The 26,101-nt window shown below is 40.2% G+C and overlaps 1 protein-coding gene across 1 annotated transcript in view; it reads left to right on the top strand.

The window, feature by feature from the left end:
• Positions 1-26,101, top strand: part of LOC136863271 (D-beta-hydroxybutyrate dehydrogenase, mitochondrial) — an 81,057-nt gene that overhangs the window by 34,714 nt on the left and 20,242 nt on the right. Inside the window, exons 5-6 of the mRNA XM_067139655.2 lie at positions 19,357-19,509; positions 19,623-19,790. Coding sequence (XP_066995756.2) covers positions 19,357-19,509; positions 19,623-19,790 — 321 coding nt within the window. The remainder of the gene's footprint in view (positions 1-19,356; positions 19,510-19,622; positions 19,791-26,101) is intronic.

The following is a 26,101-nucleotide window of genomic DNA, read 5'->3' as shown; positions in this document are numbered from 1 at the left end:
ACATATGTCTTTGTCACTATATTAGATCTTTAGTTATTTCATTGAACATTTTATATGTACTACCTATGAATCCACCAGTTTTTAGTATCATTTGAATGTAATGTATATTCTCATAGAACTGATATTTTATGCCTTCCACTATGTATTAGATATCTGTTAATGACTACGGCCTCAAGCCACCTTTTTTACTATAGTACAATTGAACGAAGTCCTATTCAACAAAGAACTACATATGTTTTTATCACTATATTAGATTTTTAGTTACGGTACTTCATGAACATGTTTATAACAAATGTAAAACTTATCTCTCTTATGATCATCAAACACATTTTAGAATATCTTTAACCAGATGCCTGGTAAAATAATGTTTTTTGATAATGACTGAAGATGCCTCACAGTAGGAGGCGAAACATGTCTCATCTGAAAAATGTTTTAACATAAATACCAACATCTTGTAATGTATTGAATAGGTGGAAATAAACAAAAGATATTATCCTATATACAGTTTATGAAACTTTCAATATGGACGAAAAATGATTTTCATCACTTGTAATAATTGTCTTGAAGGCGCACTCTGATTTTGTTGGGCAGTTAGGGCCAGATATCGGTCCTGCTGTGGGGTGGTTACCCTTGGTCGACCTGGTACTGGCCTACGACTAACATCTCCTGTGTCTCGAAACCGTCTCCAAAGCCTGGAAATGACACTTTGTGGCACATTCAAGGATACGGCGACTTTGGTCTGTGTCTGGCCTGCTTCCAGGTGGTCCAAATGGTGTCGTTGTGCCATTATGTTGTCACGTTCACCACGAGGCTACACTCCACACACTATAATAGGGCAAACATGACTGACTGAATATGGGGCGCAGGCACTGGCTGTGTTTACCTTGCGGTTACGCCGCTAGTCAAAGCAGGGAACATTCCTTTCCTATACAGAGCAAACACGTAAGGTTGGCAGGTGCATATGTCGTGCAATTTGCGGTCTATTTCCTGTTGCCCTGCTTACTCGTAACTTATGCTTAACTTTTGGACACTAGTGTACAACTAGGTCAATCATATTGCTCCCATTTTCTACCATACAGGTTAACATCCCACTCTCATGTCCGCCTCCATGGCTAAATGGTTAGTGTGCTGGCCTTTGGTCACAGGGGTCCCGGGTTCGATTCCCGGCAGGGTCGGAAATTTTAACCATCATTGGTTAATTTCTCTGGCACGGGGGCTGGGTGTATGTGCCGTCTTCATCATCATTTCATCCTCATCATGATGTGCAGGTTGCCTAAGGACGTCAAATCGAAACACCTGCACCTGGTGAGCCAAACATGTCCTTGGACACTCCCGGCGCTAAAAGACATACGCTATTTCATTTCATTTTCCACTCTCATCTCTTGATCATCAGCCATTCAAAATGCAAAGCTACTCCACCACACATAAATCTAGTAGTATTCCCCATTTCTGTTACATTATGTATCCCAACTATTTCTGTTAAGTACTATTATCTCATCCTTATCCTGACCGTAAATTGGTTTCCTGTCCCTTACCCTTGTGTTAAGATTGGCCATAAGGATAATGTTTGTTATGTACTTCTCATTTGCCTAATTTCTGCTGATAAATTCTCCAAAAATTTCCTTGCCAAACAGCAAGATCTGATGTGAATTGTACAGAAAACCTACACATATTTCATTCTCCCGTCGCTCCAAATGAATTCCCTTAAATTAGATTCTAGAGATGTATCCTTTCCTCTATACTCTCTTTAATTATCACCAAAATTCCACCCAATGTTCTTCCTCTATTTGGTCTCCATGATCCAGCTTGGCGCCATTCCATATATATCCATCTATCTTCAGGTCTTTCTTATAGTCAATCCAAGTTTCTACGAGTCCAAGAATGTCCACTTCTTCAAGTAGTTTTTTAAAACCTTTGTTACTTATTTTGTTCCATATTAATTCAATATTTACAAATTATATCTTTAACACTAATGCTCAGGTAAGAAAGCTAGCAGGAGCGAAATATATATATATGTCTCGGAAAAAGATGGACAGCAGTGACTTACCATGTAAAATCTCATGGATAGAGTACACATGCCGGCCCCCGTGGTGTAGAGGTAGCATGCCTGCCTCTTACCCGGAGACCCCGGGTTCGATTCCCGGCCAGGTCAGGGATTTCTCTCTCAACCTGAGGGCTGGTTCGAGGTCCACTCAGCCTATGTGATTAGAATTGAGGAGCTATCTGATGGTGAGATGGCGGCCCCGGTCTCGAAACCCTAGAATAATGGCCGAGAGGATGCGTCGTGCTGACCACACGACCCCTCGTAATATGCAGGCCTTCGGGCTGAGCCGTGGTCGCTGGGCAGGGCAAGGCCCTTTCAAGGGCGTTAAGTGTCATGGGGGGGAGGGGGGTTAGAGAACACATAAAAGAAAAACATGGGTCCAAAATTTTCAGCTCAAGCGCTCACAGGTAGCATGTCACGGAGAGCCCAGCATGGCCATCAAGCAAGCACCCTGCATCAGCCAGCTCACCAGCCACCAAGCGACATCCCAAGCCCCGTTCAGCCTGCCAGCCAATCAGAGAGCAGGACCAAGAACCGTACACCGAGCGAGCCAGCATCCCGACAGAAGCCAGCGCGCCACCGCCAAGAGACACCTCGAGCCTCTGCTCAGCGTGCCAGCCAATCAGAGGGCAGGACCAAGACCAGCAGCCATATCAGCCAGCCTGCCTTACCATTGTGTGGGCAAACAAAGCAAATTTGTCTAGTGTTCAGTGTGGTTATCAGATCGTGTCTTGTCTCGGCGTGATCCGATTAAGACTAAACCTGACACGACTGGTACCCACTGAGTGCGCCAAGTTAGACGTCAGTCCTCGTAAGAGTTTGACCGTTTCCAGTGCTTCACAGCACCCCTGACCCCAACCAACCACAGCTCCTAACCCTATGTCGGGATAATCCTGGTGGACCGAGTAGCCAGGACCCCAGTCCTTCCCATATCCATCATGAGTACCGACTCCAGTTTCGATTACAGTAACTGGTCCTGGAAATCACCTACCAGCTGCAGATCAGAACCTCCCCACACAGAAGAAGATTATGAAACCCCGTTTCACTACGTCCGTTCTGACTCCCCATTCCCTACCTCAGAAAAATATGACGTCCTAATAATACCACTTCAAACATCCGGACCAGTCCCACTTGCCAGAAAAGCCATACTACAGTCAATCCAACCCATCCTAGAAGATCTCATCGCAGTTGATGAAGAAACTCACAATAACCTACTCCTAATCACGCCTATCAAGAACAAATTCACTTCTATCATCATGGAAACTATCCAGAATGCAGGACTCCTGCAACCCATTATGATCAACCCCCTCCACTGTTCATCCAATCGCCGGGCTGAGTGGCTCAGACGGTTAAGGCGCTGGCCTTCTGACCCCAACTTGGCAGGTTCGATCCTGGCTCAGTCCGGTGGTATTTGAAGGTGCTCAAATACGTCAGCCTCGTGTCGGTAGATTTACTGGCACGTAAAAGAACTCTTGCGGGACTAAATTCCGGCACCTCGGCGTCTCCGAAAACCGTAAAAGAGTAGTTAGTGGGACGTAAAACAAATAACATTATTATTATTGTTCATCCAATCCTAATTTCACCCCCGCATCTTATCCAGAAACACATGACATCAGCACCCTAACTGACCCCCAACCTCCAACCCACTCCAGAACCATCCAAACAGATAAACAGAAACCGATCCCAAAAACAAAGACCAAAATGATCCAAACTAAACCACTAGAAACCCCTCCCCCACCCACCCCCCACTCTTCCGCTACCTACGCCTGTCAAATCTGCAACAGTCCAAACCGACCCAGAACCATCACCACTTACCCAATCCGCAGAAGCTCAAACCAACCCCCAGCCATCCCTCACAGACACCCACACACAAACAAAGAGCAGACGTAAAAAACCTGCTCACACAGCACCACCTCACTACCGAACCCAGACTCCCTCACACTCATCCCTCATCACACAGTGCTTTAATTGCCTGGAATGTCTGCCTACGTAGCGTAACGGTTAGTGTTATTAGCTGCCGTCCTCGGGGGCCCGAGTTCGATTCCCGGTACTGCCAGAAATTTAAGAATGGCAGGAGGGCTGGTATGTGGTTGAAATGGTACATGCAGCTCACCTCCAATGGGGGTGTGCCTGAAAAGAGCTGCACCACCTCGGGATGAGGACACGAGTTTACTTACTTATTGCCTGGAATTGAACTATGTAGCAAGTTCCTGCTCTAAATCCACCTGATGCAATAGGTGTGGTGGTCCTCACCGCCACACAGATTGTAAGGTGCCACGGGGCCAGGCGATGTGTGCCAACTGCCAAGGCAGTCATGCCGCCTCGTTTCCCGGCTGTCCATTCATTAAGAGCACAATAAAAGCACATTACAGACAATCCCAACACTTACATTCAACCACACAACCACCCCCGCTACTCAGCCTACCAATCCCACCACCCACACAACCGAACCCAGGACCTATCACTACTTCCCCCACCCCACTCACCTCAGACGCAACCACCCTGCTCCAGCTATTACTTCTAAACCTAATCTCGACCCAAACCAGGCCACTCCCAGCGCCCACCCCCGCAACGCCATGATACCACAAAGCAACTGCCCCCACCAAGCTACCAACCCCACCAAGTCCAGCGTAAGAACCACGAAAACTCCTCACTTCCTCCTAAAACAGCAAAAGCACATCCTACCACAGTCATAACCTCAATTAATCAAATACAACATCACGAAACAGAAATCATTTCCACCTTAAACGAACCACTGGAAACAACCGGAATCTGAGGCGGGAATTTCACAAAAGCTGCAATTATAAATGCTGTTATTTCTAAAATTTAAACTGTGTCACCAACACGACACACCCGAATACACGATTAAAATGCGTGTATTCCGGTAAAACAATCCAGCGACAGGGCCCGATACAGTTAAGCAACATCGGGCATGGTCAGAGTTTGGATGGGTCACCAACCAGGCTCGGCCCTTGTCGCTGGTTCGAAACAATTTAGAAATAATTATATTACACCTAATACAGCCATGGCCCACAAAAAGCGCAATGTTTCGTTCATCACCCTACTCTCACTTAACCGAAAATCACGATACAGATAATTAATTTCACTAATAATAATAATTATTATTACTATCAACAATTGTAAACTTATTATTCTTATACTTATTTTCCAAAACAGGCCAGCAGAGGAGCGCAATTAAGCGACACCAGTACTGGCACCATAAAGGCCCCCCTCGGTGGTGTCAAACTGAACATATGGGGTAAGAAAGCTAGCAGGAGTGAAATATATATATATGTCTCGGAAACAGATGGACAGCAGCGACTTACCATGTAAAATCACATGGATAGAGTACGCATGCCGACCCCCGTGGTGTAGGGGTAGCGTGCCTGCCTCTTGCCCGGAGGCCCCGGGTTCGATTCCCGGCCAGGTCAGGGATTTCTCTCTCAACCTGAGGGCTGGTTCGAGGTCCACTCAGCCTTTGTGATTAGAATTGAGGAGCTATCTGATTGTGAGATGGCGGCCCCAGTCTCGAAATCCTAGAATAATGGCTGAGAGGATGCGTTGTGCTGACCACACGGCCCCTTGTAATATGCAGGCCTTCGGGCTGAGCAGTGGTCGCTGGGCAGGCCAAGGCCCTTTCAAGGGCGTTAAGTGTCGTGGGGGGGGGGGGGTGGAGTACACATAAAAGAAAAACATGGGTCCAAAATTTTCAGCTGCAGCCTTATTCATTGCAGGATAGAATGATGGTGGTCATTGTTGGCAGGTAGACGCTGTTCACAGCAATTATAATAAGAAGTATTTCTTGTCCACCTATTCAATACAAATCATCTTTATAATTAATTCTTCTAAGGGACATCTTTTGCCCATATAAAGAGCATCTTCAGCCTTAATTTTTTTAAATCTTAAAATGATGTTCCTGAACAGTCATAAACATATTAAAAAGACTGTAGTCAAAATTAAAATTACAGTAGTCTAAAGACCAAATTACATTACACCTAAAAAACAACATTAAAGCACTTCTAAAAACGTGATAACATAAACAATTAAAATTATCACAATGTCAATTTAAAACCTTGTCTGACACTATTATTGAATCTTCGTCTTAAAAACAGTAGTAATTGTTTTTCCACCAACAAGTCTTACCCTATACAATATCATCATGGCTGTACTTCATCCAGTAATATCTACCAGCTTCAGTGCGAACTCTGCCCAACTTTCTACATTGGCTTAAATAGCAGTACACTAGCTAAATATATATACAGCCACCACAGTAGTAATTCTTTTTAAGACGAATATTCAGTAATAGTTTCAGACAAGGTTTTAAACTGACATTGTGATCATTTTAATTGTTTATGTTATCACGTTTTTAGAAGTGCTTTAATGTTGTTTTTTAGATGTAATGCAATTTTATTTTTAGACTACCGTAATTTTAATTTTGACTATAGTATTTTTAATATGTTTACGACTTTTCAGAAACATCATTTTAAGATTTTAAAAAATTAGGCCTGAAGATGCTTTTATATGAGCGAAACATGTCCCTTAGAAGAATTAATTATATGAAAGTGTAAACACCAATAAAGGTGATTTGTGTTGAATAGATGGACAAGAAATACTTCTTATTATAGTTGCTGTGAATAACATCATTCAATAGGGAACAACCATGAGGATAATGACCTGTAAAAGTAGACGCTGTATCGGGAGTGGGGTACAAACTTCATTTTTTAATGATTTGTTTTACATTGCACCGACACAGATAGGTCTTATGGTGATGACAGGATAGGAAAGGCCTAGGAGTGGGAAGGAAGGAGCTGTGGCCTTAATTAAGGTACAACCCCAGCATCTGCCTGGTGTGAAAATGGGAAAACAAGGAAAACCATCTTCAGGGTTGCCAACAGTGGGACTTGAACCTACTATCTCCCAGACGCAAGCTCACAGTTGCGCGCGCCTAACTGCATGGCCAACTCTCCCGGTGGAGAACAAACAGACAAGAGAATGGAAAAAACGAACAGCCAGGTGCTTCCCTGGACTTGAGCACCACTTCAAAATCTCTAAGGGAGAGAGGGTGGGAAGTAGGGAGTATATGTTTGAGGACTTTATTGTGAAACATTTATCAAACATAGTTTGATAGTGCCTGAAGTGAATGGGGACAGAAAGATCTATGTTGGGGGTTTTGCAGGTACTGTGGTGGCCGTAAATATATTTAGCTAGTGTATTGCTATTTAGGCCAATGTAGAAAGTTGGGTAGAATTTGCACTGCAGCTGGTAGATATTACTGGATGAGGTACAGTCACGATGATATTGTATAGGGTAAGACTTGTTGATGATGCTGCTGGTAAAAGTGGTGCTTGATGTATGTAAATGGCAGGTCTTACAGTGGCTGTGTTCACAGGGAAAAGAGCCAGAAGGGGATACAGTTTGGTATGGTTCATAATGAGTTAGAATGCTTTTGAGGTTAAGTGGGTGCCTGAAGAGAACTGTGGAGCTTCTTCAAAGAAGATCCTGGGTGTGGGGTGAGGATGAGAGAAGATAGAATGCTTGTTTTAAAAAGTGTTTTGGGCTATTTTGTGTAGACCCAGATGATATGTGGTAATAAAGGGGTTAGGTTGCATAGGAAGTCTGGGAACAGAGTTCATGGCCCGGGCGGTCTGGCAGTCAACCAAATGTTTAGGGTAACCCCTAGCAGTAAACGCTCTCCTCAGGTTGTTGTTGCAGGAGGCCTTGGCTTTAGGGGTAGAACAAATCCGTTTGCCCCAGATGGCCAGGCTGAATGGTAAAGATCATGTAGTGCGATACGTGTGAAAACTGTTTTAATAGAGGTACAGCTGATACTTGATGGGTTTGATGTGAATGGAGGTGTCATTTCTGCCATCCTGCAGACGTCAAGGAAAGTGAGAGATGTCAGGGAGATCTGCCAGGTGAAATGGACACTGTAATTTAAGTTGAGGTGGTGTAGGAATGAGCCAAGTAGGCCTGCTTCATGGTACCACAGGAGAAAGATATCATCAATGAACTTTCACCAGACTAGGGGCTGGAGAGGTTGAGTTTGCGATGAAGTATTTCTTGAGTTTTCCCATGAAGAGGTTGGCATAAGATGGAGCCATCCTGGTTCCCATAGTGGTGCCACAAATCTGGTGGATAATTACCCCTTGAAACTGACAAAATTGTTGGTTAGGATATATTGTGCGAGGTAGATGAGGAAGGAAGTGTGAGGGTGGGCACTGGGATGGCGTGTGTTCAAGAAGGACTCGATGGCCCTTGAGTCTGTCTGTGTGAGGGGTGTTGGTGAAAAGCAAATTGACATCAATAGAAACCAGAAGACAGTTTGAGGGGAGGGGTTTGGAAAGAGAGGTCAGACATTCATGAAAATGACTGGTGTCATGAATGTAAGAGTGAAGGGAACTATGAAGGGTTGAAGATGGTGGTCAACAAATGCCAAAATGGGTTCCGTGAAAGAAACTTGGCTGGAAACAATGGGCATCCTAGAGTGTTGGCCTTGTATATCTTGGGCAGCATGTGGAACTGAGGAGGACGGGGCTGGTTTGGAATTAGGAGACTGTTAGAGGATTCTGATAGACCCTCATGTGGTGCACGGAGTTTGATGTAAAGTGGCTAGAACTTCGGTTTTAAGAGATGATTTCCACCATCCACCACTGCAGCAGGCCGCTTTGACGTTTTCTTTCCACTTAACCCATTGATTTGTAAACAGTACAACTCTAAAACAGTTTGAACATACTCCTAATCAATTAAAGCTATTTCATAACTGAAAATATAAGGTTTTTATTTGCTGATAGTGATTACTGCTTTAAGATCAAGTGCAACTGTGCAACATCTGCCTATGTAGCGTAATTGTTAGTGCTACTAGCTGCTGTCATCAGAGGCCCGGGTTCGATTCCCAATACTGCCAATGATTTAAGAATTGCAGGAGGGCTGCAGGGATTCAAACCTGGGGCTCCTTGGATCAAAAGTAAGCATGCTAACAATTTAGCCATGGAGCCGGACAAAACTCGTGCCCTGATTCCAAGGTGAAGTAGCCCTATTCAGACATACCACCAAAGGAGGTTAGCTGCATGTGTCATTTTAACTTCTGAAAAGCAACAGGCCCATTTTTCAATGAAGACAGAGCCCAGGTTAGATCAACTATCTTTCTTTAAGAATAGGAAAGAGGGAGGTGCAAAACCCAAACAAAAGGTAAATAACTTTCCTAAATGCAGTCATTGTGGTTTAAATGATCATGAAAGCACGGATTTTTGGCACAAGAATGCAAAGTGTTTTAAGTGTAACGCTATAGGGCATATTGCTCCTATTTGTCATAGTAAATCTTCTATGAAATATTTTGAAGAAGCAAAAGATGTAAGTCAGGATGACAAGGTGTCGATATCTGACACTTTGTGACATTATTGAGAACATTAGGAATACGACCCTTGAATTAAATATGTTAAGAATGAAGCCATGTTTCCCAGTGTTGACTTAGTTAAATGTAACAAAGGCTTTTCAGTCTGTCAAACACACAGCAAATACAATGTAAATTATAACACTATAAACATACTTGTAAAATACACACTAACATACAAAGAATGACATGTTTCGTTCTACAAGAACATCCTCAGATTCTATCAAATCACTTAAAAACAAGCTTATATATGTACAGTATTGTTTACGTAGTGTAAACATGTCAATGATAGAGAGTTTAGTGATAACATGAAACAAAAAAAGACAAAGTCACCTCCGTACAGGCCAAGAACGCCCTTGGAGGAGTGGAAGGTAAAGGCTTCCACCATTGTTAATCGCCGCACGTGATGGGGTAGAGTGGTTAGCTCTACACCTGGCCGCCTTTGCCTCCAGGAATTAACCTGGTACTCATTTTTGGTGTAGGCTGAGTGAACCTCAGGGCCATATGCACCTCCGGAAGTGGAAATCTCGTTTCTTAAATTTTACGACTTCCTGATGGGGATTAGAACCGACGTCCTTCCGGGCGATCCGAGCACGCCTTTACCACCTCAGCCAGGCAGCCCCTGATAACATGAAACAGTAATGGCAAAATAAAATTATATACAAGTATTTATATAATGAAAACTTACGTACTTATCTAGACTGCCGATGTTAAATCCGTTGTCACCAAACACTATTTCAGAACTGTGGTCATGGAAAGTTTTTGGTGAGGCACACTGCGCGTGGAGAGGGGAGGGCAAGAATGGGAGGGGCCTTGCAGAGCAATGTGGATCTCGCCTATTGGATGATTAAATCGAGTATACTGTACAGTGGAGAGGGGAGGGAGAAGTAGGGTGGAGCGGGTGGAGCGGGTGGAGCGGGTGGAGCGGGTGGAGCGGGTGGAGCGGGTGGAGCGGGTGGAGCGGGTGGAGCGGGTGGAGCGGGTGGAGCGGGTGGAGCGGCTGGAGCGCTGTGGAACCTTCCATCAACATTGGAGAGGGGAGAGAGGTTATTAACCTACTTCATGTTAAATGTACTTTTATGTAATATGGATGAATGCAAATTAATAATTTAGGTGAATAAAGTAAGGAACGGTATTATTATTATTATTATTATTATTATTATTATTATTATTATTATTATTATTATTATTATTATAAAAGCAATTTAATGAGTAGGTGTTGTCAGATATTATGTGAGTAGAGCGAATAGGGAGAATTATTTAAATGTATATGCTCATTCAGGTTATTTTCATTAGCATTTTTTGCGACATAAATTTCTATTGCTTCTTTTATATTCAAAGATTTACTTTTATTTTCGAAGTGTAAAATTTTTAGATCAGTGTTGATGTCTGTGAAATGGTGTGAACAGTTGTATGTGTGCTTCCCGAAGGCTGAATGCCGATTATATCTGATGACGTTTTTATGTTGTTTGTATCTTGTATGGAAATTACGTTTTGTTTGACCTATATATGCGGCGTTGCAGTTAGGTTCTTGGCACTTGAATTCATATACTCCTGACTTTGAGAAAGGGTCCTTTTTGTTTAGGTTGCACCTGCTGATCTGTAGTGTGTTATTCATTCGAAAGGCTACTTTTAAACCTTGTTTCTTGAAAATGTTAGCTACTTTGTATGTGTTATTGTAAACATAGTTGAGAACCACGTAGTTTTCTTTGTCATGTGTGGTGCTTTCCTGGCGACTTTTCTTATGTTTATTTAAAAGTTTATCTACTGTGCCTAGAGGATGGTTGTTTTTCCTTTCGCGATTTGTTTAATGATTTGCATCTCTTCATTGAAATCCGTTGCGCTCATTGGTATGGAAATAGCTCTCTGTATCATTGTATTCAGTCCTGCTATTTTGTGTGTGTATGGGTGGTTCAATATTTAAAAATTAAGAAGGTTCCTCCTATTCAATACAAAGATATTTATTAATGAGAAAGAATCACATATCGTTCAAATGAGGTACTAGTTTCGGCACCAGATATGTGCCATCATCAGCCACAAAGTCAAATCGGGCAAACACAGTAAAACCCTAAAACAACTTTACACACACTATAATATCTGCATGGATGAATATGAAATATGACTTTAAAACAACTTTAAAAACACACTATAACATTTGCACAGATGAATATAAAATAAAATATGGTAGATGAAGTTGCATTCCGTTTTAAAATCCGTTAAAATGATGACTCCGTTGTTGTATACCCATGGCGGTTTGTCCAGCTTATATATAACTTTAGTTTTCTAAAACTGTTAAATTATGCTGTAAGGTTTATTGTCATATGAAGTTGACACTATGTGTGTTCAGTAGTTTGGTTCCGGAAAATAAATGTAAACATGAACTTGGTAAGATCCAAAGAATTAATTCCCACTTCAATATGGGTTGAGGAACCTTGAGCAGCCTGAGTGATCGGCGGACAGAGCTGGAGTGGGTGGTTCAAGTTGTTGTCAACAGTGTGCGACGTCTGAGTGGGCTTTCTGTATACTTTGTAAGATAGGTTGTCATTATTCCTGTTGATTGTGATGTCTAAATAGTTTATGTTCTTGTTATTTTCTGGCTCCATTGTGAAGCTGATGGATTTGTGTAATGAATTTAGAGTGTTTAATAACTGGTGTGCATTAGTGATGTCATTGTTATATATGCATATGATGTCATCCACGTATCTGCTCCAATGTAAGATATACCTTTTGAAAGCTGGCCCATTAAGAAGGTGTTTTCGAAGTTATTCAGAAAAATGTTTGCTATTATACCTGATAACGGTGAGCCCATGGCCAACCCTTCTTTATTGGCAATAGATTTTGTCGTTGAATGCAATGCAATTTTGGTGTATTGTTGTTCTAAGAAGGTTAATAATTTCTTTGATTTCTTGTAGAGAGGTGTTTTCTTTAAGAAGGTTTTCGATAATTTTAATGGATTCATCTATTGGTATGTTGGTGTACATGTTAGTGATGTGAAAGGATATCATACGTGTGCTCTCTGTCATTTTAAGTTTATTTAGTTCTTTAATTAGTTCTAGGTTGTTTTTAATTGATCTGTCTCCTTTAAGTGAAATTTTCTCTTTTAGAATTAGGTTCTCTTTGTGTATTTTGGGCAGGGCTCTTAGTGTGGGGAGTTTAGGATTTTTGATGGTGAGGCTTTCTTTTTCTTGTTTTGTGAAAATGAAGTCTGTTTCCTTGATAGCTTGCTTTATTTGGTTTTGAAATTTATTTGTAGGGTCGCGTTGCAATTCTTGAATACCGTTGTTGTTGATAAATTCTATTGTTTTTTCTATGTATTCGTCTTCACTATGACTGTTGTGTTACCTTTATCCGCTTTCGTGATGATAAGGTTGTCGTTTTTAATTTTGTTCTTAACTGTTTTCAATGCTGAGTATTGAGTGGCGTAAATCGGTTGTTTGGTGGAATTTTCATGTGCGATTATTTTTAGGGCTTCGTTGGCGGCTACGTTTTTTATTATTTCTCTTTGTGGAGAGGGTATTTTGTCGCAAGCAATTTCTAGTGATGAGCTGTTTTATGTTGTTTTCATTATGTCGTTCCTGGCAGTTGAATTTGAGACCTTTCTCTAGCAGATTTATTTCATTCTTTGAAAAGGTAATGTCTGATCTGTTAATTAATCTAGGGTGAAAATTCGTGAGTTTGTTGTGCTTAGTGTTTTCTGGATTTTTCTGTTTAATCATTAGGTTACATATTTTATTGTCAATGACCTTCCGTTTCCGGATTGCTTCCTTTTTAATGTAATTGTGTAAAAAGTTGGAGTAGGACGTCCATTGTGTGTGGTGCCAGAAGTTGCTTAGCTTTAAATGGATGCGTAGAATTTGTTTATTGATTTCCTGTTTCTTTATGTACGCGAATTTGATTTTGTTTCTGATCCATAGTAACTGTGATTGAGATGTTGATATTTTAGCCGAAGTTGTTGTGGGTTTAGCTTTTATGGGTATGTACTTAGGAACGAGCTTTAATTCTAGACATTTCTTATTAAATGTAATTGATTTGTCAATGTTCATGATTTTAATTTTAAGTGATTTGAGCTTTTTGGTTTTGTAATTTGCCTAAATGGCCAAATAAGTAAAAACCTTGAAATAAATATATCAAAGTTATTATTTTCTAGGAAAGTAGAACCATTTTGTATTGAGTTAACTGTTAGTAATGCACAGGTAATATCTGAAATTGCCACGGGCTGTATAATATAATTTCTAAAGATTGTAATTTAAAATATTTTAAGGATCAGGTACCAGTTAACGATTGTAGAACCATATTTGCAGATTATATTGGTCATATTATTAAGCCATCAGGGAAAATAACAGCTGATGTAATATATGACAATTGTGTTTATACTATGAAATTTTTAATTGCTGAGAGTGAAGGTTCCCAGCTCATTGGTAGGCTAGGGTTTCAACAGTAGAATCTTAGTTTATCCAGTAAAAATATGTTTCTGAACCATACGGAATGCATTTTTGGTAAGATAGATTGTAAGGATGATGATCTTAAATCAATTTTGAAAGGTTACCCTTCACTTTTTGATGGTAGTTTAGGAACATACAATAAAGGCAAACTTACTTTACATGTTAAGGAAAATGTTGCCCTAGTGTTTTGTAAATCCCGCACTTTACCTTTAGTGTTGAAAGAGAAGGTAGAATGTGAGACTGAATCTTAAAATTCTTAACCCTGTTCAGACTTGTTCTTGGGCTACGCCTATATTACCAATAGTAAGGCCGGACCGGTCAGTCCGCATAGCTAGGGATTTTAAAATAATACTTAACCCTCATTCAGAGAACACAAATTATCCTCTATCCTGCATTGACCACATTTATGCAAAATTTGGGGGAGCATGGTATTTCTCAAAGTTAGATCTCCAGGATGCGTATCAACAATGTGAATTGGGCAAGGATTCACAAAAATACATGGTAATTAATATGACAAATGGTTGTTTGCTTATTCAAGACTCTGTTTTGGTATTAGTTAAGACTAATTATTCTTTTAGGAAATTGTACTTTCATGCTAGATTGTAAGTCATGTAATTCAATTGCTTTATTGTGATATTTTTTAATTTTGCAGAGGAAAGTATTGTATCTCGATGTATTAGATTTATTGTCACTTCCTCTTTGGAACTGATTGAGGTCTACTATCTATCTTGTTTTGTGCAAGATGGCTGTGGTGTGCATTGTGCTCGATGTTCTTTCATACACTCTTTTAATCAATGAAGTCGTTTTCTTATTCAAATTGTGAGTAATTGATTCAGATTTAACAAGTGGTTAGACAAAGCTGTAATCTTCACCTTTATTGTTCATAGTATACATGGATCTACTAAGAGGTATACAGAGGCAAGGAGGGATTCAGTTAGGTGGAAATGTAGTAAGCAGTTTGGCTTTTGCAGACAACTTGGTCTTAACAGCAGACTGTGCTGAAAGACTAATATCTAATATCTTGGAATGTGAAAATAGGTGCAGTGAGTATGATCTGAAAATTAGCACTTTCAAGACTAAAGTGATATCAGTAGGAGATAAACCTAAGAGAAGTGAATGATGGGTCAGGAATACAAAACTGGAACAGATGGATCATTTCATATACAGTAGAGTCTCTGTAGTCTGACACTTCACCAGTCCAATACATCCAGTAGTCTAACACAATGAGTCCCGGTCACGTGACATTTTAATTGTCAGAGAAAATCCTAAAATCTACTTAAAAGAAAAACAAAAGCAAAAAATATATATATATTTTCCAGGATGGGCCTATTGATATACTGTAGAAGATGGACTTTAATGCACTTTAAATAACCATGGTTATAAATTTTTGTTCATGAGTAAAATGTCCTTTTCATGTAATATGTCTTTATAAAATCAGCATTGTTTTTCCTTTAATATGCACTTTTTTTCTTTTTGTGCTTTACATCGCGCCGACACAGATAGGTCTTATGGCGACGATGGGACAGGGAAGGGCTGGGAGTGGGAAGGAAGCGGCCGTGGCCTTAATTAAGGTACAGCCCCAGCATTTGCCTGGTGTGAAAATGGGAAACCACGGAAAACCATTTTCAGGGCTGCAGACAGTGGGGTTCGAACCTATCTCCCGAATACTGGATACTGGCCGCACTTAAGCGACTGCAGCTATCGAGCTCGGTAATATGCACTTTTAGCAGTACGCATTATTGTTAAAGTTTTTTTCAATAAATTAAACACAATTTAAGGATGTTAACCAAATATAACATCCTTAAAATGTGTTTAATTTATTGAATAACTCATTCATTGAACATCCAGCAATCTGACAAATCTCTATAATCCGACAAGGCCCAGTTCTGTATGTGTTGGACTAGAGAGACTGCACTGTATTTAGAATGTGCATTCTCCCAGGGTGATAGTACATGAAATTGAATCAAAGTGCAGCAAGTTAATGCAGTAAGCTTGCAGTTGCTATCAACAGTATATCGTAAGTATATCAGCTCCCGAACGAAAGTGTCTTTATATCGGTCTGTTTTCAGACCAACTTTGCTGTATGGGAGTGAAAGATGGGTTGGCTCAGGATATCTTATTCATACGTTAGAAGTAACAATCACAGGAGGGTACTTGGAATGAGGAGATAAAGGCTAAATTAGGAATGAACTCTATGAATGAAGTAGCACGCATAAACCAGCTTCGGGGGTGGGGTCATGCAAGGCAAATTGATGAGGATAGGTTACCTAGGATGAATAATGGACTCGGTCACGGAGGGCAAGAAAAGTAGAGAGAGATCAAGACGACAATGGATAGGCTTAGTTTCTAATGATTTAAAGATAAGAGGTATGGAAATAAATAAGGCCACAGAGCTTGTTACAAATAGAGGATTGTAGAGACATTTACTGTAGTAAACCCTTCAGAGAGGCTTGCAGACTGAATGCTGAAATGCATACAAGTGTATAATAAAGAAGTATAGAGAATCTCTGTTTAAAATTTTAAGACACCTTGGACTACACCCCAAATTAATAAACATGATAAAATTGACTCTCACTAACACCAAATCAAAAGTGAAGTTTAGGGGTGAAACATCAGAGACATTTGAAATTAAAACTGGACTACAGCAGGGAGATGGGCTCTCACCACTATTATTTAATTGTGCTCTAGAAATGGTAATGAGGGAATGGTTTAGGAAATGTACCCCCAAAATAAAGATTGGCCTAAAAATCAAAACAAATTGCCTGGGTTTCGCTGAAGATTTAGCATTACTAGCAGTGGATATAAAAGAAGCAAAAACATTGCAAATAAAATTGGCTTCAAAATATCATTTGAAAAAAACAGAAATTATGCCCCAAAAATCAACACAACTAAAAGAAGTTACCATAAATGGTAATAAAATCAAAATAGTAACTCAATTTAAATATCTTGGAGAAGTAATAACACATAACCTAAATGAAAAAATCTCAATTCAAACAAGAACAAATAGATTAGCTAAAGCACAAAAATTAACATGTAATAACTACAAAAAGAAATGTCTACCAATAAATGCAAAAATAAAACACTACAACACAGTTATAAAACCGGAAGCTACATATGCAGGAGAAACACTTTTTTACCTGAATAAACAATCAAAGACTGACAGACTTCAGAAAATTGAAAGGAGGATTAAAAGAACCTGCATCAACAAAAAATACCAGAAAGATGGACAGTGGCGGTTAATACCTAACAAAGTCGTGTAGAAAGAGCTAGAACCCATTACAGATACTATGCGTAAGAGGAGACTGGGATTCTTTGGACATGTCATGAGGATGCAGGATTCGAGACTTCTGAAACAACTAGTACAACACAATCTCGTCTCAAAAAATACCACAACAGAATGTAAATGGATCAGAGAAGTAAGAGAGGATCTGAAGGAAATAGGACTTACAACAGAAGACACCACAAATAAGATAAAATTGAATACAAAACTCAAGAATACAAACCTCTGCTTTACCCTTATACAAAACAAACCAACAACACGCATATTTTCAACTGAGGAAAGGGCACGAAGATCGGAGCATCTGAAGAAGTACTGGGAGGACCACAAAGCCCGAACAATCCCTTCAAAGAGACCTGAACGACGGACTGACTAAAGTGATCATACGTGGTCATAAAAGAAGAAGAAGAAAGAAGTATATATCAATATTTTTAAAAATCAATTTCCTTCCTTAGTTCTGCCAACATTCTGTTGGGTACGTGGTCTACTTATAACATAAAGGACAGGTTTATTCATGTTTAAGGATCTTCAATTTTTTTTATGTCGCACCACCACAAATAGGTCTTATGGCGACGATGGGATAGGAAAAGCTTAGGAGTGGGAAGAAAGTGGCAGTGGCCTTAACACGTTCAATGCGGATCACGCGCTGGGGGCATGACGCTACTTTATAAGCAGGTGCGGAGCACGCGCCTTGCGCGTCATGGGACGGTTGCTAAATCACAGGTTTCCCGCATGGTAAGAAAGACTCTAATGGTCATCCCGCACATCGTGGAAGTCCAGTGTACTAGCAGATTCATCCGTAGCTATATTTGTGCATGCGTATTCCATTTCCCGCGTATTTCCTCTCCAGAGTTGTCGTCATACGTCATCATTCATTTATGGAATGTTTGAGCAGCAAGACCACTTCAATGCGGGCTAAGACACTGCATTTTCTGTTTATTTATTCTTCAGAAGAATTACGAGTGGTTCCACTTTTGAAATAAATAAATTCCACTACTGCAATATGTTCAGTAAAATAACTGAACTTGTAATTGTCGTTTATTCTTGCATCATATATGTGTATAAAACGAAAGAACTTCTAATTGCCATCTATTCCTCATCACATTTATAAGTAACTTGAAAGAACGTGCAGTAATAGTTTTTGACTGCGTCGTGATTCTTATATTATCATTTTTGAAATATTGTTTTCTGGTGGCCGACAATGTGGTTCCTTCAACATCACGAGACCTACCCAATTAGCCAAAGTATTTCATTTTTGTTTGTCAAATTTTGTAATAGAGAAGTGTAAATATGAATATAATTATGTCTGTAACATACTTTATGCATTTGTTTGCTATCCGAGGTAAATAATGCACAGTAATCTACCGATGCCCGTGATCCGTCTGGTGACCAGTATTACTTCTCGATTTCAACCACCATGCAGGTCACGCACCAGGCGCGTGAGTGGAATAAGTCCACGAGTTCGATAGAATTCGTCCTACCATCGTACAAAACTTTGATAATTACAACTTTTAAAGAGTCCCACACAAATATTTTGCTCAGGTTGGCGGGTATGTCACGCTCTGCTAATACGCAGTGAACGTGTTAATTAAGGTACAGCCCCAGCATTTGCCTGGTGTGAAAATGGAAAAGCACGGAAAACCATCTTCAGGGCAGCCGACAGTGGGGCTCGAACCCACTATCTCCCGGATGCAAACTAATATCTGCGTGATCCTAACCACACAGCCAACTCGCCCAGTATTCAAATATTTTAAGATGGATACATATGTCATTCTAACTACTTCCCAGTTATTATTGTGCAGATCTGTGATAAACATTGGCCAATTGTTATTTTAAGACTATTTGCATAAATTATTTATGTAGATCATTTACAGAAAAATATGTACCACAGTGAACTGCATATTTTCCTTTGGTTTTAAGAACATTAAGACTAAGTATATATTCAGAAACTATGCCAATAATCAAACAATTCTCCTGAAAATTTAATCATAAGGCATGTAAACATACGTTTATCTCCTACAGGTAAATTGACAATTCTCCATTAACTATGTAAAAATATAGTTGATGAAATGAGAGTTTCATGATTGATGATACAAAACTTTAAATTTATCCAATATCCAGGATATTTAGTGCAAAAAAATCCAAGTTCAGGTTTAGTTCAACATATTTCTGACTGAAACTTTTACCACCTCTTCTATTTCAGGATTGTGGGGTGTGGTAAATAATGCTGGAATATTTACATTTGGCCATGTGGAGTGGTGTTCAATTGACACAGCTAAATCAGTCATGAATGTGAATGTGTGGGGCACATTACGCATCATCAAAGCTTTCTTGCCCCTTGTTCGACAAACCAAAGGTAAACTACCTGGCAAATTCTAATATTAAATTTTATAATTTCATCCATAATACGACATTATTCAACATTTAATTTTGCTGTTCTCTAATTGTTAATTTTCCTATATTTTTCAGGAAGAATAGTAAACGTGGGAAGTGTGTCTGGACGTCAATGCTCCCTGAACTTCACGCTGTACAGTATTACCAAGTATAGTATAGAAGCACTCTCTGATTCACTTCGTTTTGAGATGCGTCGCTTTGGTGTCGATGTCGCTCTCATTGAACCAGGAAATTTTGCCAGTGGTAGATCATGATTTATAAAATAGAATTAATACAGAATTAATAATCATTCTGCCTCTGTAGCTGTGCACCTTCAGATACACACCATGACTTGCAACCAAAGTTAAGTGGTCCAATCCTAATCAAAAGCAATGTCCTATGGCTACTTGAAGCAAATGCTGAAACGTCACCTTCTTTCAAGACTTGGCACATATTTTTTCATCCTAGAGTCAGTATAATAACTATAACATACATCAGTATCAGAGGTTATCAAAAACATTACAAATATCCATGCACAGTCAACCACACAAAATTTGACTGCCAACTAGCTAAAATTGAAGAATCTGCCACATTAGAGACCCACCAATCTAGATAAACCTGCATAGTACTGTCCACGAAATGGAAGCATACATACAACGGTGGAAAAAATATCCAAACACCAAGAAGGGGTTGTGCTAGATTAACGAACATTGGTAGGCATGTTTATACATCTGAAAGATGATGCTGATTCAAATTTCCTGCAAATCGCATTAGCGTGGCACTAGTAGTGACCCCATGACATTGCACATCAGGTTTGCTTTAAATACGGGCTGTACTGTGAGAGAGTATTAGCTACCTGTGAGATTGGACAGAGTGACTGTGAGTGGATCAAGAATGCCTTTATGATGATGAAGAGGCCAGTATCAACAGCTCATTGCGGTTGAACAAGGCCGTATAATAGGGCTATGTGAAGGTGGATTTTCCTTCCGTGCTAATGAAGAACGACTGGCAAGAATGTCTCCACTGTGAATGCGTGCTGGCAGCAGTGGTCACAAGAGAGTATGCTCGCAAGAAGATCAGGCTCCCATGGCACCACCAAGAGGGAGGACGACTGTATTTGGTGTATGGCTGTGCCGCAGCAGACTGCGTCTGCAGCAGCAATTTGAGAGGCAGTTAGCACCACAGTGATGTGATAAACTGTTTGAAATTGGTTACTTGAAGGAGAGCTCCAAGCCAGATGCCCTGTGGAGTGCATTCCACTTACCCCAAACCACTGCTATCTGCGACTTCAGTGGTGTCAAGCAAGAGCTCTTTGGAAGATGGAGTGGAGGTCCGTTGTGTTTTCCGATGAAAGCTGGTTCTGCCATGGTGCCGAAACCCAGTCGTGGGATGCCGGCGCGCTGCCACCTGAGCCACGGAGGCTCTAAGCCAGATACTATGTATGTTCCCATTTTGTGGCCAGTACTGTGCAAGTTTACCCTGACAGGTGGGTCTCTAATGTGGCGGATTCTTCAATTTAAGCTAGTGGCCAAATTGTGTGCATTTGAGTGTATATGGTTTTCAGTGAGGAAGTATGTGTCCTTAACCACTAAAATGGGTTTAATCAAATGAATTTTTTGGAACTGCTCACATACAGTACTTTATGTTAATACAGGGCTACATGTTTTAATAGTTTCTAATACACTGAACAGATGTGATGTGTTCTATATGTTCAGTGGTCCAGTGAATCCCCTGGAAATAGATAACTCATAGTGTAATGGCTTATCAAGGGCTTATTCCTTTAATTAACTCTGTATATTCGCACATGCAGCAATGATTTTATCATCAACACTCTGTTATTCTCCAGGACCAGCAAAGAGGTTCAATTTTTGGACTAAGGGTACAGGGCTGTGGAAGATATGAGAAGATAGGACGGAGGTAGAGAACATAGCCCAGGTAGCACTGGTGCATGGGTTAGTGGTAAACATGAGCTAAATCGGAGAGTCCCAAAATTAGACAAAGGACTGTCATGAAGTGCACTGTTAAATTTTGCTGTATGTGGTAGGTATTGAAAGGGATTTTAATTTCATGACTTTGCAACCAGAATATTTTGGTAACTATGATTTGAATGGTTTCAGTAGGCATATGTAACCTAAGGTTACATAATTAATGTAAACGTTTAATCAGTACTAAGTGTTTTATGAAAAGTGAACTGCAAAATACATCAAGACATTTTTTTTTTTTTTTGCTAGGGGCTTTACGTCGCACCGACACAGATAGGTCTTATGGCGACGATGGGATAGGAAAGGCCTAGGAGTTGGAAGGAAGCGGCCGTGGCCTTAATTAAGGTACAGCCCCAGCATTTGCCTGGTGTGAAAATGGGAAACCACGGAAAACCATCTTCAGGGCTGCCGATAGTGGGATTCGAACCTACTATCTCCCGGATGCAAGCTCACAGCCGCGCGCCTCTACGAGCACGGCCAACTCGCCCGGTCCACATCAAGACAAGAGCATAAATTACAGCAGTACGCCTAACATGTTCTTAATGTAGTTTAACATTTCTGACCCATTAGTTCAATCATCTTCTGGAACAGTACCTATAGCCAATCCTTCTCAAGACAGTGTTTAGTACAGTGCCCTATTGTAACTGACATTTGTTATCATCACATTTGGTAGTTTCTTTATACGGGTGTCATGTGTTCATCAGTATGAAAATTAATAGCATTCGGTTTCTTCTATACTGAGTGTTGAAAAGTTATTCTAGAGCTTTGTAGGCATCTTCCCTCGCTGAACATAATTCAGAAGCAAACCAGTAGAGGCAAGGATTGCTTAGAACATTTCAGCCACAGATTTTCAAGAGGAATACTTTGATATGTAGTTACCATGATATAGATGTTGATTCCCATAAGGAATCTGAAATATTTGTCCCGAATGAGTAAATTTATAATACCAATATAAATGGTCCATGCTTGGACATTATAAATTTTCCAGCTAACTCATTCATGGTTGCCAGCGTTTCTCCCCCGTGTGCTAGGCTGGGCTCATCAGTTGGTACCTAGCACACCTACCAAGATGCATGGCTAGTGTATACCGTGGAGGCCACTGCGTAGGCTACTTGAACCCACCGGCAGTGCCAATGCACTATGAGAGACTTTGGCTCACTACCAAATTGATACCTGCTTGGCCATCAGATGATATAGATGTTGATTCCCATAGGGAATCTGAAATATTTGTCCCGAATGAGTAAATTTATAACACCAATATAAATGGTCCGTTACTGGACATTATAAATTTTCCTGTTAACTCATTCCTGGTTGCCAGCACTTTGCCCCCGTGTGCTAGGTTGGGCTCATCAGTTGGTACCTAGCACACCTACAAAGACGCATGGCTAGTGCATACCGTGGAGGCCACTGCGTAGGCTACTTGCAGCCACCGGCAGTGCCAATGCACTATGAGAGACTTTGTCTCACTACCAAATTGATGCCTGCTTGGCCATCAGATGATATATATGTTGATTCCCATAGAGAATCTGAAATATTTGTGCCAAATGAGTAAATTTATAATACCAATATAAATGGTACATTATTGGACATTATAAATTTTCCAGCTGACTCATTCCTGGTTGCCAGCATTTTGCCCCCATGTGCTAGGCTGGGCTCATCAGTTAGTAGCTAGCACACCTACCAAGATGCACGGCTAGTGCATACCATGGAGGCCACTGCGTAGGCTACTTGAACCCACCGGCAGTGCCAATGCATTATGAGAGACTTTGTCTCACTACCAAATTGATGCCTGCTTGGCCATCAGATGATATAGATGTTGATTCCCATACGGAATCTGAAATATTTGTCCTGAATGAGTAAGCTGCCATCAATTTGGTAGTAAGACAAAGTCTCTCATAGTGCATTGGCACTGCCGGTAGCTTCAAGTAGCCTACACAGTGGCCTCCACAGTATGCACTAGCCATGCGTCTTGGTAGGTGTGCTAGGTACCAACATGAGCCCAGCCTAGCACACGGGGGCAAAATGAATGTGGTTACCTTACGAGACTTTTCTATTTCCCATGCTTGCTTTTAGCTAAGGGTAAGGACATGAGTTGGACAAAAACAGGAGTATCAGATCTCAGCCATTTAACACAAAAGATCAAGAATCAAGAAGCATCTATTACAAATAAGAGCGCATATTTAGATCTTTCAGTTGTGAGGAATACAGACATTAGGCAGCAGCTAAATAGCGCTTTCAGAAGGAATATTGAGAGACATAATGACAGTGTCAGAAAAAATTAGATACGTGCTGTCGAAGATCGTTGACTGCGTGAAGTTCTGTAGTGAATTTGAACTTGCTCTGAGAGGTCATGATGAAAAACTCGACTCAAAATATCCAAGCGCATTCAGAGAGCTGATTAACTTTACTTCAGCACTGGATAACATTATTAAGAGACATCTCAACAGTACTACAGTCTTCAAGGGTACGTCGAAGCATGTTGAAATAGACATTCTGAAATGTATGCTGCTTGTGTGTCGTGAGAACATTCTAGCTGAAACAGCTGCTACAGACTCTGTCTTCCTGATAGCAGATTAAATGGACTTTCTTAAACCCAGCAGGAAACGACGCCTCTCTAAAGTTGTAGGAGACCATAAAGAAAAGGTAGCCTCACAAAGTTACAATGTGCTAACGTTTTGAGCGGCCGACACTCCAGAGTACAAACACTTTTAAGACAAGACTTCGTGCATTGTTACGCCCATCAATTAAATTTAATTCTGGCTCAAGTATCTAGCCACAACAAAGAAATGTAATTATTCTCTGCACTATTAGGAAGATTCCAGCATTTTTTTTCTCATTCACCTCAAAGAGAGGCCATTCTTAATGAGGCAACGAACAGAAGAATTCCGCAGGTCTCAGCTATGAGACAGAACATTGAATCAAGAAGTGTTCTTATACAGCATGATCATAAGGAAGTCATACTGGAATGCTTGGAGAAAATTGAAAACACGAGCATCCAAACAACTACTATGGACCAAGCAGATGGACTGCATCTGAAAATAAAACAGACCATGTTTATTTTCTGGTTGGAATACTTTTACAGGTTTGTGGACTTTCTATACAGTCAACTGTAAAAAAGCAGTGTGCTAACCCTGTATCAGTGTGATGTGCTGTAATCTCCTTAGAAGCAGAAATTTCAAATGTAAGGTACAATGTTGACACTTGTGGAGGAAATTGCGCAAGATGATAGCAGAGTGAAAAGAGGATATGAAAATTGTTATTACTCAAGGAACACTGCAGCGAAGGAGGTGTGTGACATGATTATAAATCACAGAAAAGAGAGAGATTCAACTTTTCTAACCATTTACTGGCCTCCACCTTCTTTCAGCACTAAGTCTTCCCATCCTTCCAAAAGGAATTTCCAGAGGAGAATCTTATGTACATTATAGAATCCTATTATCTTGACCAAAATAACTCAATACCAAACTGCACGTGATTTACTCAAGAAGTAATTTTAAAGAAATGAAGAATGCTACTGACCTCCTTGTTTTCTTGATAGAGAACAATCTCAAGGAACCTTTCAGAGAAGTGATGTAACTTTTAAAGTTAATTATTACTGTCCTGATGACCACTTTTCAAGCAGAAAGGTGTTTTTCCACTTTAAAGTGGGTTAAAATATTCCTGGGGAGTACAATGGATGAGACTAATAAGATGGAGATGACCCATACATTAGTGGATTTCAATGAGAAGGTAATGGACTTGTTTGCTGCCAGGAAAGATGAGGATGGATTTTCTGTACAAACAGACCACAGCTATCATTCCACCACCAGCAACATCTTTAACATGAAATGAAACTGGGATCAGATTAAGGTATTTAAACCTCATATTCTCTCTCTTTCATTTCTCATTTTGTTTTTGGTAACTTCTTTGAGCTGCAGTCATGTGCCTCCAAAGGGAAGTCATGTTACTAGTCAAGCAATGTCACTATTTTATACTTATGTAATCAAAAACAATTATTGGTATTTGGATGTTTGAACAATACTCCAGATATTCCACTGAATTGTCAATGATATTCAGAAGTGAAGACATAAAAAACTTTGTCTCCTAAACTAACGTCATATGAGCCATTTAAAAACTGAACACACATTATTATAGGAATAAGACAATGATCTCAGTCAGTTTTGTTACATGGGAAGGAAGCCAGTACAACAAACAACTTAGTCAACATCACGCACCACGTGACGTACTACATTCTGTATGAGTAAGGAAGAATTACACACTGTTGTGTGTTTTAAGACAAAGCAACAAAGGTGCATGCAGATCCATATGAAAATGAAAGCAGTTTACAATGATAATTAGGTCAGCGTAACACAATTGCACATGCAGTAAAAACATTTGCTATAGGGACACACCACCCTTAGTGATGACTACAGAAAACAACAGATATTGTAGTGGCATGTGTGGATTAGTTTTCGAGGTAATCAGCGTCTCACTGTGGATTACATCATGAAAATGGTGACTCAGTATCATGGTACTATTCAACACATCATTACTAGAAGAATGAAGTACCAGAAAAACTAGGCTTAGTGGGTTCCCTTCATGACACTCAAAAGA

The sequence above is a fragment of the Anabrus simplex genome, chromosome 2 (genome assembly GCF_040414725.1).
Source record: "Anabrus simplex isolate iqAnaSimp1 chromosome 2, ASM4041472v1, whole genome shotgun sequence".
Lineage (NCBI taxonomy): Eukaryota > Metazoa > Arthropoda > Insecta > Orthoptera > Tettigoniidae > Anabrus > Anabrus simplex.
The sequence above is the reverse complement of the archived record's forward strand: the minus strand, read 5'-3'. Positions and strand labels throughout refer to the sequence as shown.